Source organism: Poecilia formosa, unplaced genomic scaffold, assembly GCF_000485575.1.
Source record: "Poecilia formosa unplaced genomic scaffold, Poecilia_formosa-5.1.2 Scaffold548, whole genome shotgun sequence".
Lineage (NCBI taxonomy): Eukaryota > Metazoa > Chordata > Actinopteri > Cyprinodontiformes > Poeciliidae > Poecilia > Poecilia formosa.
This window is the reverse complement of record NW_006800487.1, coordinates 214,819-233,915: the sequence shown is the minus strand read 5'-3', so window position 1 is coordinate 233,915 and position 19,097 is coordinate 214,819. Positions and strand designations below refer to the sequence as shown.

Genomic DNA, 19,097 nt, shown 5'->3' with positions numbered 1-19,097 from the left:
CCCGTCGCCATGGTAACTGGAAGGGCTGACCTCTGACACTAACCCGTTTTCTCCTCTGTTCTGCTGCCAGAGGGTCCGCTCAAGTTGTTCTGTACGTTTTTATCGTTTTTATACCTTTAACTCCATCCGTCCACCAGCTGGAGACTGGAAACCAAACTGGTTTCAGTCTCCAGTTTCCCATTTCCCATCCATCTGTGATAAAACAGTTCAGATATGACCTTTACAGAGTCCTGACCTCTGACCTCTGGGTTCAGGTCAGACATGTGAGAGAATTTCAGATTGTCATCTCAAATTTTCACCTTTTTGAACTCAGAAATGTTCTCTCTTTTTTTCTACAAGGGCCTAATACTTAAGTCTTTTATCAAAGATAAATAGTAGCTAAAATCTGACGCCTCCATTTTTGTTTGCATTTAGTGAAGGAGTTTTCTCTCACTGTCTTCCTCAGAGGCTTTCTTGTTGTTTCCTTCAGTGGTTCTTGCTGCAGCGCCCCCACAGGCCAGGAGGGGAACAGGTTTTCCAAAGTGTTTGGCTGTTTTGTCTGGAAATGGAACAGATGTTTTTGGTCCCGATCGAAGCGAGTTTACCGGATGTCAGTTCGGTTCATGAAAGCAGATTTGTCGGGATGGTAGCTCTGGTTTCTGGGGAGGAAATGCTGAAATGTTTTTGGGGATAAAACCCATAAAAGTTCCTCTTCGGGTGGAGATAGCTCAGAGACAATGTGTTGAAGCAATAGAAAACATTTTGATTGAATCTCACATTAATCATCGAGTCTTTGCTTGACCTCTGAACTTTCCTCTGCAGCCGTGAAGATCAAGAAACCGATCCAGACCAAGTTCCGGATGCCGGTGCTGAACTGGGTCGCCCTGAAGCCCAGCCAGATCAACGGAACCGTCTTCAACGACATCGACGACGAGTCCATCCTGCAGGTAAACTCAGAGGTCAGAGGTCAGGCTTCCAGACGCCCTCTACCTGCTGCATGACGCCGCTGTCCGTCTGCCTCCAGGACCTGGACATGGAGGGCTTCGAGGAACTGTTCAAGACCAAGGCCCAGGGCCCGGCCGTGGACCTGACGCTGTCCCGGCAGAAGCTGCCCCAGAAAGCCCCGTCCAAGGTGTCGCTGCTGGAGGCCAACCGGGCCAAGAACCTGGCCATCACCCTGAGGAAGGCCGGCCAGGCCTCAGAGGTCATCTGCCGAGCCATCCACACGTAGGTCCACACCGGACATGAGGCTCTGGATCCGACCCGATCCGGTCTGCATGGCCAGGTTGCATCGATACGCAGCAACCAGAAGAAAAACTACAAACATGGCCGACGATAATGAGGATTAAGATTATAATCTGCTGCTTCTGGTTGGACAGCAACTTTAAAATCACAAGATACTCTCCATGTTTACTTCCACTGAGCGCATTCAGTCGGAGTGGCGGTACTGCGCCCCCTACTGACTGCACTTCACACAGGAGCGCTACGACGTGTCAGGACGATTTTAGAAAGAAAGGAAACAAGTACATTTCTGCTAAAAATCTCAGAAACTTTTAAATGAATCTGAGAAATTTTCTAGAAAAACCAAAGAAATTTCTGAGCTACAAAAATTTGCTAGAAAAAAATCTGAACTATTAACATCAATCTCAGACATTTTTAGAGAAAGTTTGGAAAATTTTTTGAGTTTCAAAAGTCAAAAGTTTGATTCGACTTATGAAACTCAGCAGTTTCTCGTTTTTTTCTGGAAATGTTTTTCTTTTGCACCTCATAAATTTTCTATTTTTCTAGAAAAGTTCTGAGACTAATCTCAAAATTTCAGAATTTTGTCTCAAATACGTTTTACTTTTGGAACATGAACATCTCAGAGATCTTTTTTAAAATGTTCTTGGTTTTTTTTTTTTTACTTGCTTATTTTTCAATTTTTTTCCCCACATTTTTAAGTTTTCAAGCTCAAAAATGTCCGTTTTTTTTGTTTTTTGTTTGTTTTTTGTTTTTTTAAGAAAAATTGAGATTAATGTCAAAAATTCAGATTTTTTAAATATATTTTACTTTGGAATTTTGAAATTTTCTGTTTTTTTCTAAAACATTTCTGAGATTTTTGGCAGAAATTTAGTCCATTTTTTTTATCTACAATGATCCTAATACACCTCATTATGCCTCAGTTTGACTTATATCATCAAAAAGTCCCATATATGGTGGAACATTAGCACAAAGGAAAATTATCTCAAATTTACGTGCCAATATTTCTAAAGTAGAACCAAAAATTGTTGATTTTAATAAATGTTAGATGCATGAAATGGTAGAAAAAGGAGAATCGTGTAGCGACGGTGATGTTCCTGTGCAGGTTCGACCTCCGGACCGTTCCTGTGGACTTCGTCGAGTGTCTGACGCGCTTCATCCCGACGGAGGCCGAGGTCAAGCTGCTTCGGCAGTACGAGAGGGACAGGAAGCCGCTGGAGGCTCTGAGCGACGAGGACCGCTTCATGATGCAGTTCAGCCGCATCGAGCGGCTCAGCCAGCGCATGACCATCATGACCTTCATGGGAAACTACGCAGACAACATCCAGATGCTGACGCCGGTAAGGAAACCAAAAAACACTGCAGAGGTTCAGAGAAAACCCAAAACTGACTGACTGTGCTTCCTTCTCAGCAACTCCACGCCATCATCGCCGCGTCGGTGTCCATCAAATCGTCTCAGAAGCTGAAGAAGATCCTGGAGGTCGGTGCGTTTGGTTTGATTTCCAGCCTGAAGCGATCTGAGGTAACGTTTCTGCTGTTTGTGGCGCAGATCATCCTGGCTCTGGGGAACTACATGAACAGCAGCAAGAGGGGAGCCGTGTACGGCTTCAAACTGCAGAGCTTGGACCTGGTAACCCGTTCACACCACAGGGGCAGATACCCGGGGCGGCAGCAAGGAGAGGGCGCTCAAACACGAGGAAATGAAACGATTCATCAATTAAAACCAATTTAGCAAATAATTAATCGTTGACTCAAACAGACAAACTCCATAAAATCAGATTAAAAATCAATCAGAGGTAACCAAAAACTAAAATAAAGGAAGAGCAGCACGACTTCAACATGTTTTTACTGGAAATGTTGGTGTTTTAGGATGAAAATGACAATGACAAACTTGCTAACACTTATATGCAGTGGAGTTTCCCTTTCTGCTGCTGAAAATTTTCAACTTTTAAAACACAGAAAAATCCCCCAAAAATGTGTTGGGTTTTTTTAGAATTTTGAGATTAATCTCAGAAATTTTCTAGAAAAATTTGGAAATGTTTGAGCTTCAAAAGTAAAAGAAATTAAACTTTTTTTCTTGCAATTTTTTTACTGTCCAAGCTCAGATATTTCCAACTTTTTCTTTAAAAATTTCTGAGACTAATCTTAAACTTTGAGATTTTTTTTTCTGCAAATTTTCAACTTTTGAAAGTTAGAAATTTCAATGTTTTTTTTTTCTAGAAAATTAATGAGATTTATCTTAAAATGTCTGATAGTCATCTAAAAATGTCAGTGTTTTTTGGCGGATATTTCCTCCTCTCCTCCCTGCTGTGGCCCTTATGCGTCATGTTTCATGCTCTATGGATGGAAAAGTAAGTGCACCCCAGGTTCAGATATCAGGTCTGTTTGCTTTCAGCTGCTGGAGACCAAATCGACGGACCGGAAGCAAACGCTGCTCCACTACATCTCCAACGTGGTGCGAGAGAAATATCCCGGAGTCACGCTGTTTTACAACGAGCTGCACTACGTGGACAAAGCCGCCGCAGGTGAGTCCGTCAGCCAATCACAGCGCAGCAGAGCCCGGCTGACCTGTCTTCACCTGCCTGGTCTTTGCAGTGAGCCTGGAGAACGTCCTGTGTGACGTAAAGGAGCTGCAGCGCGGCATGGAGCTCACCTGGAGGGAGTTCAGCGTTTCCCACAATGCAACACTGAAAGACTTCATCAGCAGGAACGAGTCCCGCCTCAACAAGCTGCAGGAGGACGCTCGCATCGCGCAGGTGAGGCCGACTCGGTTAGAACATCACTCTGACGAACTATGACACTAAAATGACGCCATGTCAGGTTGAGTTCAAATCTTTAGGAGGATTTCTGACCCAATTTTCCCAACAATCTTAAATCAGTGACAGATCTTAAGATAATCTTAAAGTTCGCATATTTTGATTCCTTGAACAGGCTAGGATCGGTCAGTGGCCTAAACAAATCATGTTTGTTACATTTTTTGCACAAAATCATTTTTAGAAAATTAGATTTTAGTCTGATCAGTTCTGCTTTTTCTGATCTCTCACTTTAAATGCAAATAAGCTGCTGCTGGCCACGCCCCCAACTCAATGTTAACGTTCACACGTATACAGAAAAAGGGAATTTCTGCCAAAAAAAATCTGAAATTTTGTGATCAATCTCAGAAAAAAAACTGAAATTTCTGAATTCAAAACTTTTCGGCTTTTGAACATTTTCTCAGTTTTGACTTTTGAAACTAATAAATTTCCTTGTCTTTTCAAGAACATTTCTGAGATTACTATAAATATTTGAGTTTTTTTTTTTACTTCAATTGTTCAACTCAGAAATGTCCTAGATTTTCCTAAGAGATCCAAAGAGATTAATCTTTGCTAAAAAAAAAATCTCAGAAGTATCCTAAGAAGAAAACATGGACATTTCTGAAGTCGAAAATTTTGGAATTTAGAAACAGAAATTTACAGGCGGGTTTTTATTGAACATTTCTGAGATTTATCTCAAAATTTCTGATTTTTGTTTCTAGTAAATGTCCTTGTTTTCTCTAGAAAATTTCAGATTTTTTGGCAGAAATTTACTTTTTTTTCTACCCATAGTGACCCTATAACTCGCCGTCACAGTAAGGTGTTTGGTTTTAACCCCAGCTGCCAGTGAGTCCTCTGGTCTCTGATTACCGTACTGACTGACTGTTACCGTAACTCCAGTCATGTTTGTGTTGTGTGGTTGATCTGCAGGACGCCTTTGAAGACGCCGTGAAGTTCTTTGGAGAGAGCTCCAAAACGATGCCGCCATCCGTCTTCTTCCCCATCTTTGTCCGCTTCATCAAGGCCTACAGGGTGAGTGCCAGGATGGGGGCGTGGCCTGTTGACCGGAAGCCCCTCCCACATTTGTAACAAGAAGTGGACGTTTGAACTAACAGGAAGTGTGTTTAGGTGGCGGAGGAGGAGAACGAGCAGAGGAGGCGCCAGGAGCAGATGCTGCTGGAGAAACTGGAGCAGGAGGAGCAGCAGGAGGAGGCGGAGACCAAGGTGCCAGCTAACGAACTAAATATTTAGTTTGGAGATAAATATTATGTTGGTAGGCTAAATATTTAGATAGTAAAGAGTTAAAGACTCAGTTTGGAGCAAATTACTTAGCTAACTAACTAAATGTTTAGCTGTGAGTTAGCTAAACATTCACTTTGTAGCTAACTAGTTAGCTTACTAACTAAATATTTAGCCTGTTAATAAAATATTTAGTTTAAACTTTTAATTTCTAAATGACTGAATAATGTGGTGAAACCCAGAGAACCGGGTCGGCCTGCGTGACCCTGCAGGTCCGTTACGTTGTGTCAGTCAGGAACTCATTCTGGTTTATTAGTCTTATGAAGTGTTGGACCTTCATGACCCCTGACCTTTCCCTCCGCCTCCTCCCAGTCTCCATCGCACAAAGGCAAGCGGCAGCAGCAGGAGCTGATCACTGAGCTCAGACGGAAGCAAGGCAAAGACAGCCGCCATGTGTACGAAGGGAAAGACGGCGCCATCGAGGACATCATCACAGGTAACACTGTCACTGTGGTAACCATGGGGCCAGGAGTCAGCCGGCGCTCTCCTGACCGGCGGCTGTGTTTGGTCGTTTCAGCACTGAAGACGGTTCCCTTCACGGCCCGGTCGGCCAAACGCAGCTCTCGCTTCTTCTGTGACCCCGCCCACTCTGAGGAGCATTACTGAGCTGGCCACGCCCACTCCGGAGCAACGGGACCAATGAGCACTTTGAACTTTCTGATGGTTAATGTGAACGGATCATGTTTTTGTTTCCTGGTCGCTGGCCGGGAACCCAGACCTGCTGCGGACCTCTGGTGCTTTCAGAACAAACCCAAATGCCACCAAACACGGTGGAGGCAACACCGACCTGAACGTCTGAAACCCATGAGCTGGTAGAGGTCTGATTCAAACGTAAGGTGCCATTAAACCCTCCTGGGTTGAGTTTACCACGGTGCTATAGACCTCCCCTCCACCGGGGGCGCTGCAGGTCGACAGGTCTGAGGTTCTGTGGTGGTTCTGGGTTCCTCCGTCTGCGTCCGCTTGTACAGGGTTCAACTCTTCTCACTACGTCGTATGCTTCTATCTTCTGCTGTATTTACTGGCCTTACAGACCCACAGATCCACAACGCCGGGCCGTAGAACCCAAATCAACTGGGTCTCCAGAACCCAAACAAACTGTGTCAATCTGGACCTTTACTCCTGAAGAAACACCTTTGTTCCTCAGATGATCCACCTGAGACTCAGCAGAGTCGGGAACATCAACTAGAAATCAGTGTTTCTGCCTCTGGTGGGTCCAAAAGGTGCTGCAGGCAGAACCAGCAGGCTTCTGTAGTTTGGACCCAACAAACGGCGAAATGAGCTGCAAACAGGAAACAAAACAAAAACCAAACGCAACAGAAAAATGCTGCAACCACAGGAGATGGAAACTCAATGAAGAATGCCTCAAATACTAAACACAGAATTCCTCCAGACCACTAGAGGGAGTCTGGAGCAGAGAATGTTACCAACGCAAATATGCTGCTCTTCTGCAGAACTGAAAAGGCTGAATTTTTACAAGATAAGGGAAGCATAACAACTTTTCTTCCCTCCTCCAGTTTTACTGGCTCCACATGATTTGTTGGTCGACTCCCCCTAGTGGGCTGGAGGACTTTTGTTTTAGTGGAGCAAGTTTGCAGTATTTTATTCGACACTGTATTTTAAACATTGTAAATAAAAATTTATTAATTAATTTAAATGCATAAATTCCTGCCAAAAACTCAGAAAATTTTCAATTAACCTAAGAAATCTTCTAGAAAAATCTTGGAAATCTTTGGAGTTTCAAAACTGGAAATTTTTCACTTTTGAATCTCAAAAATTTCCAAATATTTTCTAGAAAATTTAAGAGATACATCTGTAAATTACTGAGTTTGTTCCTGCAAATTTTAAACTTTTGGAGCTCAGAAATTTCATCATATTTTCTAGAAAATTCCTGAGATTAATCTAAAAATTTCAGGAAAGTTTCTAGCAAATTTCTGACCTTTGAAAGTCAGAAATTTCCCTGATTTTTCTCCAACATTTCAGAGATCAATCAAGATGAATTTCAGAGACCGGTTCTCCTGGGTCTGAATTTTTTTTGTTGTTTTTTTGGTATAAATTTACTACAATGGTCCCAATACGCTGTTGTAGTTTTATACTCGCTGTTAATATTTTGTGGTATTTTTCCCCCTTGTTCCTTTTTTGCAGTTTTATTGATTTTAGGTTTTTCTTCTTCTCTTGATTTTGTTTGCATGGTGTTTTTGTTTTTTGCAGTTTGAATTCTTCACGTTTGCAGCTCGTTTGGTCGTTTGCTGCATGTTTGCACCCGCTGCTGTATAATCCATGTAAACACTAAGAATCACCAACTGGACCCGGGTCGTCAGAGCAGAACCTGTTCTGTTCCTGCAGCATCAGCACTAGTGGTGCTCTCACTGTCCCTCCCCTCCGGCCCGTTTTTAGTTATTTTCAGTCCAAACTTTCCAAAAGTTGAGAGCACAAAGTTTTCTACGTGTACAGACATTTTCTAGAAGGTTCTGTAGCTTCTCTGTCTGTCTGTGTTGTTGTTGCTGTCATTTTGCACTCGGTGTGGAAATAAAACAAACCCTTCTGCATCACGACGCCGTCAGAGACTACAACTCCCAGCATGCATTGTGCTCAGCTCTGCCTTTATTACAGAGTACAGGTGATTAGTGTAAAATCATTTATTGATCCAGTTTGATCATTAATCAGCAGCTTTATTGACGATCAGATGACTCCTGCAGGTCACCCGCTGAATGCGTTTGATGGTTGACCTTTGACCCCGAGTCCCGTCACCTGCACACAGACACAGCAGAGGTCAAAGCAGGCCTCCGACAGGTGGAGGAGAGGTGGGGGGCGGGGCTCTCACCCTGAAGGTGTTCCCGGCCTGCGGCTGCTTCTGGAGCTCTGATTGGTCCAGACCCAGGCTGGCTGAGGTCACGTAGAGGTCAGAGTAGTCCGGGCCGCCGAAGCAACAGGAAGTGGTCTTTGTGGCGGGCAGAGACACCGTCTGTAGGCGTTTACCTGAGAGGAGAGGAACGTCCAGTTTAACCAATGAACAACACGATTAAACCAGTGAATTCCACCAGTGTTAGCCCTGGTCTACTGGGTCTACTGGGTCTACTGGGTCGGCTCCTGCTGAGTCACTCTGAATAATCTGCTGTAATCTGGAAAGATCAAAGCTGCGCCCATAAAATGTTTTCTACTGGGTCCACTGGGTCTACTGGGTCGGCTCCTGCTGAGTCACTCTGAATAATCTGCTGTAATCTGGAAAGATCAAAGCTGCGCCCATAAAATGTTTAATGGTTGAAAGTCCAACAGTTTGAACTCGATGACTGGATCCGTCTGGTTCTGTTTGACCCGAAATTCAGAAAATATTAAGAATTTTTCTTTTTATCTGGTAAATCGGATCAGAACCATCTGACGAGTTTTTACAGAAAAACAGACTTGGTCACATCCATCCATCATGTTTAGGAAAATACAGAAACGTCTGTAGAAGAAAATAATTTTTATTTATGAATTAACTAAAAACATTTTAAACATTTAAAACAATAAACAGAGGAGTTCCACCTGGGTGTGTACTTGGTACCTTTCAGTGCCGACTATAGTGAATAGTTTTTATGTTATTTTGTTTCAAAATATAAAACAATTGTTAAAACGACAAGAAACCAGTCCTCCCAGTCTGACTGACCAGTAGCAGGGTCGATGTTGAGGACTCGTCCTCCGTCGTAGCACGCCACCCAGAGGCGGCCGTTGGCGTCGAGTGTCATCCCGTCGGGAACGCCCTCCCCCTCCGCCAACCGGTACACCACCCGACGGTTACCTAGACGACGGACAAACAGACAGGTAGCATGGAAGCGAAGCGGACGGAGGAGTCAGATGAGGCTCCAGGCGTTGCCATGGTTACGGCGTGGTTACCCAGCTTTCCAGAGGCCGAGTCGTAGTCGAAGGCGTCGACGCTCATAGCCAGGCTGTCGATGTAGAAGAGCGTCTTCAGGTCTGCAGTCCAGTCCATCCCGTTAGAGATGTCCACCTACCAGGTGAGGGACAGGTGAGGCCCCGCCCACTGGCTGCAGGTACGCAGACAGACTGTAGGGGGCGCCGAAAGGTGAGCCTACCTGGCCCAGCAGCTTGGTGACGGACAGGTCAGACTTCATCAGGTACAAAGATCCTGGTTTCACCTGAGCCGTCTGAGCGTCCCTCCTCATCGTACCTGAGGGAGGAAGAACATCGCCATGGTAATGGGTGACCAGGTGAGTCAGCAGCAGACAGGCGTGTAATACCTGCCAGCAGCCGTCCCATCGGATCGGCCTTCCCGTCATTCAGGCGGTTCTCTGGCTTGTCGTCTTCGACGCTGGCCAGTGATGTCACCTTCTGAGTCGACCAATCAACAGCCACGATGCTGCAGCCCACGCCTGCGACGTAACCGCCGGACCGGCGAGGGACTGCGAACCCCACCGTGTCAGCTGAGGAGAGGAGCAGAGCGGTGACAAGCGGCCAGGTGAGGCAGCTTCAGGTGACGAGGAGACGCCCACCTGTCTGCAGAGACTGGATCTGATTGGTCGCCGAGTTCCAGCGGTGGATTTTCTGCCCGGCGATGTCGACGAACAGCAGCGTCTGCTCTGACTCCTCCCACACCGGCCCCTCGCCGATCTGAGCGTGCTCCTTCACCACGGACTCTACCTTCACCGACGACATCTCACCTGTCTGCTGGAGCCAATCACTGAGCAGGCGCGCCAACCAGGCTGTTTCTATGGAAACCAGCAGAGGAAGGGTCACTCTGGGGCAAAACACAGCTGAAGGAATAAAACTAAAAAAGTTCTCTATGTTTTCTGACTGTCATAATGGACATAATACAAGAGAAGTTTAGTCACATTTAATTTCAGACGGAGAATTTTCTAATTTCTGAGATTAATCTCTTTTTTATAGCAAATTTTTGACTTCTGGAGACCACAAATTCCCTTGTTTTTTTTGTTTTTTTTTCAAAAAACATTCTAGAAAAATACGTGGAAATTTCTGAGCTGAAAAAAACTGAAGAGATTTTCGACTTTGGAAATTGTATGACTTTACTCAAAAATGTTCACATTTTCTGTAGAACATTTCTGAGACTAATTTCAAATTTTATTGTTTTCTTTTTTTGTGCAAAATTTGACTTTGGAGCTCAGAGAATTTACAAATCATAAATGCTAGACAATGCAAGCTCAGAAATTTTCACTTTTCACAATCACCTTCTAAAGAAAGTGAAATTAATCTCTAAATTTCTGAGTTTTTTTTTTTTTAAACAAAATCCTGACTTTTCAAAGTTAGAAATTTCCATGTTTTCTTTAGAAAATTGCTGAATTTTCTCACGGAAATTTACTCACCCAGTTACCAGGGGTGAATAAATTTCACTCACCCGTTTCTAGCTACAACGGCAGCAATATACTATCATAGTACATTAAGAGTACTCTTAGTACTGCAGTAATAACAGGATACTGTACAGGTGATATGACTATAATAGTACCACAGATAAAAATACCTAGAATTATTTCACTAAGTAAAAAGTGAATATGTATATTAAAATGAATGTATATTTCTAGAAGTATGCACAATGCATATTACATTATTTAATGAGACATTTATTTTTCATAGTGTTTTTTATTATTATTTTGACCCTTTTGGCCCTCCTTACAAGAATAAATGTGAAGATGTGAAATACTGCGGTCCTATAACACGTACTCCGGTACTATCAGACAGCAGAACTATCAGATGTGATAGGTTAAAGGTTAACCAGACCCTGACTCAGCTTTTTCTGATGCGGTCCAGCTCTAGGGTTCTGATTCTGACCCAATTCTGATTTCACTTGTTCCGTTCCTTCCGCTTCTAACTTCAGGAGGCGGAAGTGGACCTGCTGATGTGAGCTGAGCTGGTCCGGGTCGGATCAGAACACGAGGCTGACCAGTGCCTCCCGTTTTCGAGCTGCGCCTGAACGCACCACAAAACTCTGCAGAAGTCTCATGAAACCAAACTGGACTCAAAGCCGGACCAGAACCTCGCCTCTGGTACTGGTCGCTCAGCCCGGTTCGGAACCAGTCGGTCCTGCACCTGAACACCTGGACCCAAAGGAAACCACCTACCTGTTGCAGAACTTCGGAGTTCGCTGCAGAGGTTCTGGCCGAACCGACCTGTTTGTACATCTGCTGATACAGGCCACGCCCCCACTCCGCCCCGAACCGAACCGCCCCCTGGGTCCCGCAAACTTCTGGCCTGGGCCCAAATCATGCTCGAATCTGGACCCAGTCCAGATTGAATGACTAATCAACCATTCAGGGCCCAGATTCAGGTCTTCTGAGTTCGGTTCTGCTGTGAGCAAAGAGCCTGAGGTCACCTGACCCAGCAGCTGGCTGAACAGAACCCAAGCAGCTGGTTTTTCTCCAGAAAACACTGAAATATCCCTGAAGTTCGGTTCCAGACAGTTGAATGACTAATCAGAACCAGAGTGGTTCTGTTGGTCTCATTTATTAATCACTGCAGACCAGCAGGGGGCGCCGCCTCTATGGGTGCCAGTTCTGACCCGGAGCGGCTCAGTGTCCAGTTTATATCTCAGAATTGAACGTCTGGTTCGGTCCAAACACAAAGTCCACCGGGTTTCAAAGTTTCTGACTTATTCACAAACAAATGAAACGTGGCAGGTATCTACCTAGACATGCATTCCCACAAACACGGCGGTAAAGTCACACATAGTTAGCACCAAAAATACATATGTACCGTAGTTAGCTAGCTAGCTAGCTACAAAGGTAACTGTTTAGCTCCTCATTAAGTTATGTAGCTTGGCAGGTAAATATTTAGCTCCAAAATAAATGTGCAGTTAGCTAGCTAATATGTAGTTAGCTAGATAACAACCTTTAGTTTGGAATATGTAGATGGTAAAATAAATAGTTTGCAAGCTAAATATTTAGCTTTTTACTTAACATTAAATTTGGAACTAAATATATTGTCAGAAAACTAAATATAAATAGTTTAGAGTTAAATATTTAGTTTGTAGATAAATATTTGGTTGGTTAATCAAAGGTTTAGCTAACCCCCATTTTTTCCTCTTATGACAGACTAACCCAAATTGCTGCCGTTATTTCTTGACTGTGTAACTTTACAAACAAACCACATAGTGTCAGCATCATACTGTGGGATGGTTACGATCAAAGCAGATTCATGGGATTGTGTGGCCTAGTCAAAGTTCAAATCTGAAGCCAGCAGAAAACTAGTAGAACAGGCCACAAATGGGAACAACGGGTCGGAAACAGAAGAATTTATTTAGCGGACTGTGTTAGCGCTGCTAGCTGCAGGAATGGGCGGTGACTTGGACTCGGTTTGGGTCACTTCTTGGCGGCGGTGACCCGGGCCCTGTTCAGCTTGTCCATCAGCAGCCGGTCGGAGGCGGAGCATCTGGAGAGGACCGCCCCCATCTCAGCTTCATTCTTTCGCTCAATGGCGGCGTCCGCTGCCCCCTCCAGGTCGCTGACAGCCAAAGAGGAAGAAGAGTGAGCGGTGGGCAGGGCTCCACTGCATGATGATGTCACAGGTGTGGTCTTACCCCACGGCCAGGTGAGCTTTGACCTTCTGCTCAGGTGTGACCTTGCTGACGTACTTCTTGGCTTCATGCCTGTTGTTGTTCTTCATGCACACCTCCACGAAGGCCTGAGGACAGGTAGGCAGCAAGGAATCAAGGGAAATGCAGTTCAGTGTTAAAGGGGGCTGTTAGGGCGGGGCTTCTCTCACCAGGTAGCCAATAGGAGACTTCTTGCTCTTGGAGAACTTCTCTAGCTCCTCCCACTGCTCCTTCTCAGCCAGAGACTTCAGCTTCAGCCACCAGTACCTGAGCAGGTGAGACAGGAAGTGAGGCAGGAAGTGAGGCACCTTCAAAATAAAATATTTCTGTCAATCCAGCCAATCACAGCCCGGCCTGCCGTGACGTCACACCTTTTGTCCGGCACTCTGAAGTCTCTGTAGAGCTGCTCTGCTTGCTTGTGGAGACCCAATGACATCAGAGCCTCCATGGTGGCCTGCACAGAAAGTGACATCACTCAGTAACCCCAGGCCTGTCTCTGATTGGTCACCTGTGTTTACAGATACCTGCAGGGAGAGTCCCAGAAGTCCCGCCCCCTTCTCGTCATCCAGCTTCCTTTGGAATCGAAGGAGGCGCATTTCCTCCTCCGTGGCCTGAAGGACAGGAGACATCAGAGACCGTCCACACCTGATGGACACACCTGGTGGACAGGTGAGACTGTTACCTTGGCAGCAAAGTCGTTCTTGGCCTTGTTGTACTCATCCACGGCGCTCTGCAGCTGCGCCAGCCGACCCTCCAGCCTCTGGACGAAGACAGCAGGGACAGGTGAGGACGAGGACAGCTGTCCACCTACCTGTCCAGGTGAGAGCGGCTCACCTTGTCCCTGTAGCTGGACGTCACGTAGAAGTTGCCCAGCTCCTGGTGGTCGTCGTCCTGGTTGTACAGGTCCTTCAGCGTCTGAGGCTCCTGCAGTTTGCAGAACTGGAGACACGGAGGACACGGTCACTCATCTCCATGGTAACTAACAGGAAACATCTGCCTGGTCTTTGTTTACATGTCTAGGACCGATTTAGTGATCCTGAGAGACTTTTTGGCTTTCAGAAGGCTAAGCCTCCTTGTCATGACCTTTGACCTCCAGTATCTCCATAGTGAAGTGGAGGTCAGGAGGTCCAAGTGCGCTCACCTGTCTGTAGAGGCTGAGCGCCACCGGCTGGTTCCTCAGAGTCATGAAGAAATCTCCTCTGTTCATCTCGTTCTTCAGGTACGTCACCACCGTGTAAACTGGAAACACACACACAGGTCAGCTTGCTCACCTGGCAGGTGGCTGGGGGCGGAGCCTGAGGCTTACCCAGGTCGGTGTCACCGCTCTCCACGGCTTTACTGAGAGCTAGCTGGCTCCTCTTCATCTTCAGCAGCAGAGGAACCTGCTGTCCGGACCGGGCCTCGAAATCCAGCAGCTGCAGAGTGGAAGGTACCGACATGTTACTACAGACGGCATGAAGAGGACGCTGAGGTTTGAACCCTACAGAGCAGCGGCAGCAGCAGCAGCGTACCTTGATGGCGAGCTCCGGCCGTCCACATTCATACGCTTTAGCTGCGATGTCCGAGTACGAAACTCCAGGTGAGTCTCCCACCTTGGCGCAGACTGCTCGGGCTATGGCCTCATCGGTCAAGTCCTTCTGCTGCACCTGGACACACACACACACACAGGTGAGGGGACAGTTGGAGACAGGTGGAGACAGGGGGTGTTACCTTGCAGGACGCCCAGTGCTTCAGGACTCGACTGACTCCCTGGTAGTCTGGGATCTTCAGGTAGCGACAGACCTCGATGGCCAGAGGGTAGAACTGCCGGTAGACCAGCCTGAGGGACAACAGGAGACACTGAGGAGGACGAGCTGGACAGAGGTCAAGTTGGGGACAGGGTGGCCAGATCAGTCTTTCCTGTTTTATCCAGTTTTCTCTCCTCTCTGCTGTTTTTTTAATTTTAATCAGTTTTAATTAACAGTGGCTAAACCTTAATTAGCAGCAGGTTGTTGCTAGGCAACCAAAGAGTGAGGGAGTTAGTTGATTCCACCAACCTACTTTAACCTCTTCTTTGCCTACAGTAAATATTTTTAAAGAATTTTCCTCTAAAAAACACCAAATGTTGTGAAAAGCAGCTCAAGTTTTAACAACACGCCAACCTGGAAACAAGGAGACTCACCTGTCTATCAGGACCTGAAGGGTCATCTGTTTAAATCTGAGGTCAGAGGTTAAAGAGCATCTCACATATATCTAATATAAACCATGTAAAAGTTTAAATATCCAAAACTAAAGGAAATATAAACAAAAACTCATTGAAACTATTCAAAACAGATTTGAAAAAAGGAACTTTATATCCAGAAAAGACAGTTTATGGAAAAATCTTGACAGATCAAACAATCTAAATTCTGCTTTTAAAAGAAATTTGAAAATCAAGATGAAGTGAAATGGTGTTGAATAAATATGCAGTGAAATTGAACCTGTGAACAGAAATAACCCCAGAACTCCATCTCCCATGATGCACCAGGGCAGGATACTGAGTGTGTGTGAGCGGCATCCCCACGCTGCTCTCTCTGACGGCGTTCAGAACCCGCAGCTCCCTGCAGGTCGTCACGAACTGATCCGGGCTGAACTCTGTCAGGAAGCACTTCCCAAAGGACGCCGCCTAGTGGAGAGAGGCCGCATTAGTCAGTCAATCAATCAAGTTCACTTTGAATAGAATATTTCAGCAGCAGCAGTGAGACCTGTAACGTTACGTTTTGTCGAGTGTCATCATCAGAGTGATCTAAATATGTCGATTAATGTTTCATTTGTTATGTTTCAGTAGCAGCTCAAACCAGGTTCAGTCTGGATTTGAAGGAACTCAGTGTTTTGCCTGTTTTGCAGTTTTCTGGAAGTTTGTTCTGAATGCTGCTTCTCTATGTTCAGCAGATCTTTAATGTGTTTTGGTTCTAAGACGTTCAGTGACTTATAAACTAACAGCAGGATTTTAAAGTTTATTCAGGTGACAGAAGGCCGACTTTGGAACCATCTTTATGTCGCTCTGAAGGTTCAGGTCGAAGGTTCAGCCTGATCTCTAGTTTCCAGCTGGAATATCTGAATCTGTGCCCTGACTCTAGATCTAGAACTCTAGATTGTTCCTCTTTAGATCCAAAGATAACTTCAGTTTTGTTTCTGTTCAGATGGAGAAAGTTTTGGTACATCAACACATTAATCTGTTCTTAGCATCTGTTCAGTGATTGGATGGTTCTGTGATTCTGGCTGTGGTTCTGGTTCTGGTGACCTCACCCTCATCAGGGCCTTCTGGGTGTCAGGGTCATACTCGTGAGCGGCCGCCTCCACACACTGCCGGACGGCGTCTCCCAGGACGTTCTGCTCCTTGATCTCCCTCAGGTACTCGTCCGCCTTCTGACTGGACTTCTGCTCAGACAGGAGGGATCAGAACCACGGGTCTGGGTTGCCACCAGCAGCACCAGTGTGACCAGTGTGACCAGTATACCTCGTACTCCCGGTGGGCCTCCAGCAGCAGCGCTCCAGGGGCCATGGAGGCGATCTTGAAGATGTCCTGGCAGACCAGAGGAACCTCCTGCAGCAGCTCCTGGCTGCTGGAGCTGATGATCCGAACCCCGTCCAGTTCGCCCACCAGCACCGACTGGTCCTCCAGGGGGAACCTGGCTCAGGGTCAAGGGTCAACCACACTAACAACCTGCTCTGGGTCCAATCTGAGCTCAGGTCAAGGATACTGGATGGTGTCGTTACAAGATCCCACCACCAGGAGGAGCCGGTCCCACATCAACACCACCGAGGGCTGCTGGGACCTCGGCCTGCGGCACCTGAACAGGTAGATGGGTTCAGAGGTCAACAGACAGGCAGGTAGACAGGTGCAGAGGTAGAGAGGTCAACTGGTAGACAGGCCCAAAGTGGTCAGGTGGACAGGTTCAAAGGTCAACGTACCAGACCATCTGTCTGGGCGTCGCTGCCTGCTTGGTGTCCACCTCACTCAGTCTCTCCTGCAAACAGCAGAAACCTGTCAGATCCCACACAGGTGTGGCCCCGCCCCTCCACACAGCAGCCTGCCCACCTGTAGGTTGGACAAGCCGGTCCACAGGCGCCCCGTCTCGGTGAACAGAGCCAGATATTTGTAGCTGAAGGAGACAGACATGTGGACGATGCTGCCAGCCTGAGGACTGAGACCTGGAGGATACTGAGGACAGACAGGTGGTGAGACAGGTGAGAGTCCTCAGTTCACCTGTCTGTCTGAGGAGCAGAGGGCCTACCACAGCCGTGCAGGACGTGTTGTCCAGGACGTAGAGCTCAGGTCCACTGGACACCAGGACTTTGGTCTGTCTATCCTGAGTGAGGACGGCCCAGCAGGACGGCCTGCCCTGGAGACCTGAGGGGACAGAAACAAGTGGGGGACAGGTAGAGGACGCCTGGATGGGCTGTCCTCCAGCCATCCTTACCTGGGACCTCAGGTAGCCTGCGCAGCTTCAGGTCCTCGATGTTGGTTGCCAAGGTGAAGCGGGAGGAACCCGTTACTATGGCGACGCCTGTTCCATACGGCGAGTGGAACACCTTGGCCTCCAACACCTGACTCTGGACCACTTCCTGTTTGTCACAAAGAGAACCAGTTTACAGGGTCACAAACACACACCTGTCCAAGACCCACCTGTCCCTCACCGATGCCTCACCCACCTGTCCCATGCTGAAGTGTCTCTTGAAGGACCCAAACAGGTCATAGATCAGAACCGTCCCGTCCTCCTGAACACACAGCAGCTCGTCGTTGACGGACCAGCCCAGGTAGACCACCGGACCGCTCTTCCACTGAAAAACAGGTGAGACAGGTGAGGGACAGCACAAGGTCACTCTGGGACGGGTGCTGTGTTGGACGCGTCTCCTTACAGGGAAGCTGGTGATGGACACTCCGGAGGCGGAGTAGATCTCCAGCTGAGGACGAGTGCTGGGGGAACGTCTGAGCGGCTCTCTGAGCAGAGCTGGGACACAACAACAGGGTTACAACTAGTGGGGGAGTGGGGGCTTTTCTAACTCTGATAGTGTCACCATGGTAACAGACTGTGAAGACATGAAGCCTGGTTGAACCTCACTGTGTTTGTGACCAGAGTCACTCCATGTCTCCACATAACTACATAACTGAATAAAGTGACCGAGTCCAGGTAAACCATCGGAACCAGAACCCACCGATTGGGCCTCCATACGGAGCTGCTGCAATCAGACTGTCCCTCAGTCCGTCCCGGAGGCTCCAGAACATCTCATAGAGTTCCGTCTTCCTGCAGAGACAGAACCGGGACAGTTTAACACCAGAACCAGCAGAACCGACCAGACTCTGTTCATTTCTGCTCAGGTTTCAGCTCATTCCAGGTAACCGGGTCTCTGTGTGACAAACAGAACCGGTCCGAACCCGGATCCTGGCAGGCAGACATCCGATGGTTCCTTCGGCTCTAGTCTGGGTCCACAAGAACTCACCTGGAGAGAAGGGGGGGACAGATGTGCTGTGTGGCGGAAGCTAGCTTTAGTCATGTGACTAATGTGACCGGCCAAAGCAGTTCTGTAAACAGAGCAGGTTCGGACCCAGCAGGATCTGACCCAGCTGCAGAGCGGAGCCCCAGGTGTTTCGCGCCAGGTGTGTGTGGTACTGACCGGTAGAAGGCGTCTCCCAGCGGGTTCCAGTTAGCGGTGATGAAGGCCATGCTGAGGAGGATGAGAAGGAGGAAGAGGAGGTCTGGGTCCGTCCAGAGGAGCTGGTTCTGCCGTCTGACCAGAACCGAACCGCAGGATGAGGCAGGGGTTCGGCAGCACAGACGGGCTGTGGGTCAGCTGATCTGAGCCTCCAGGACGGAGGAGCCACCGTTCTCAGAACCGAATCACTTCCAGAACCGGACCACTTTCCCTAACTCTAAGCCTACCCACTTCTATTTCCTTTAAAAACCCTAAATCCTAAAGCTGACCTCTGACCCCTGACCTTTCTTCAATCACTTATTACATCCATAAATCAGATGACTTGTGTTTACTAACTAAAGTTTACTTCTGCGCATGCGCTCACTTTCTTTCCAAGAACTTTATTGAACAAACAGGAAGTAGACAGAAGACACACTCAATAGAAACAAACAGGAGATAAAAACACAGAAACTATTAGATATGAGTTGTTTCTGATGTTGATTTTATGTCTACTTAAGAAAAAGAGAAACATAAAGTGTCTTATCAAGTTCAATTTATGAATATTTGTATTTAGCCAGAATTACATTTATTATAAA

At 46.8% G+C, this 19,097-nt stretch overlaps 3 protein-coding genes across 3 annotated transcripts in view; 1 reads left to right on the top strand and 2 right to left on the bottom strand.

The window, feature by feature from the left end:
• fmnl2b (formin-like 2b) overlaps nt 1-6,963 on the top strand; it is a 25,707-nt gene extending 18,744 nt beyond the window's left edge. Inside the window, exons 17-28 of the mRNA XM_016665088.1 lie at nt 71-91; nt 802-926; nt 1,004-1,206; nt 2,324-2,558; nt 2,630-2,698; nt 2,768-2,848; nt 3,614-3,743; nt 3,814-3,974; nt 4,941-5,042; nt 5,139-5,234; nt 5,622-5,745; nt 5,827-6,963. Of these exons, the coding sequence (XP_016520574.1) occupies nt 71-91; nt 802-926; nt 1,004-1,206; nt 2,324-2,558; nt 2,630-2,698; nt 2,768-2,848; nt 3,614-3,743; nt 3,814-3,974; nt 4,941-5,042; nt 5,139-5,234; nt 5,622-5,745; nt 5,827-5,915 (1,436 nt within the window). The 3' untranslated portion in view covers nt 5,916-6,963. The remainder of the gene's footprint in view (nt 1-70; nt 92-801; nt 927-1,003; nt 1,207-2,323; nt 2,559-2,629; nt 2,699-2,767; nt 2,849-3,613; nt 3,744-3,813; nt 3,975-4,940; nt 5,043-5,138; nt 5,235-5,621; nt 5,746-5,826) is intronic.
• A 385-nt stretch (nt 6,964-7,348) lies between these two features.
• Nucleotides 7,349-11,459, bottom strand: rgn (regucalcin). Its single transcript, XM_007540555.2, has 8 exons — nt 11,378-11,459; nt 9,797-10,012; nt 9,545-9,727; nt 9,380-9,474; nt 9,180-9,294; nt 8,953-9,084; nt 8,131-8,285; nt 7,349-8,057 (listed from the first exon to the last, which is right to left on the bottom strand). The coding sequence occupies exons 2-8, from the start codon at nt 9,957-9,959 to the stop codon at nt 8,007-8,009; spliced, it is 894 nt and encodes a 297-aa protein (XP_007540617.1). The 5' UTR covers nt 9,960-10,012; nt 11,378-11,459; the 3' UTR covers nt 7,349-8,006.
• A 1,072-nt stretch (nt 11,460-12,531) lies between these two features.
• vps16 (VPS16 core subunit of CORVET and HOPS complexes) lies at nt 12,532-18,944 on the bottom strand. Its single transcript, XM_007540559.2, has 24 exons — nt 18,484-18,944; nt 18,025-18,113; nt 17,728-17,819; nt 17,521-17,649; nt 17,289-17,433; nt 17,103-17,218; nt 16,907-17,029; nt 16,780-16,835; nt 16,569-16,658; nt 16,325-16,496; nt 16,114-16,245; nt 15,363-15,490; nt 15,008-15,043; nt 14,557-14,665; nt 14,358-14,492; nt 14,153-14,261; nt 13,988-14,085; nt 13,681-13,785; nt 13,529-13,606; nt 13,371-13,457; nt 13,218-13,300; nt 13,017-13,113; nt 12,832-12,935; nt 12,532-12,755 (listed from the first exon to the last, which is right to left on the bottom strand). Exons 1-24 carry the CDS (start codon nt 18,531-18,533, stop codon nt 12,614-12,616), a joined length of 2,505 nt encoding a protein of 834 aa, XP_007540621.1. The 5' UTR covers nt 18,534-18,944; the 3' UTR covers nt 12,532-12,613.
• Between the last annotated feature and the right edge of the window lie 153 nt (nt 18,945-19,097).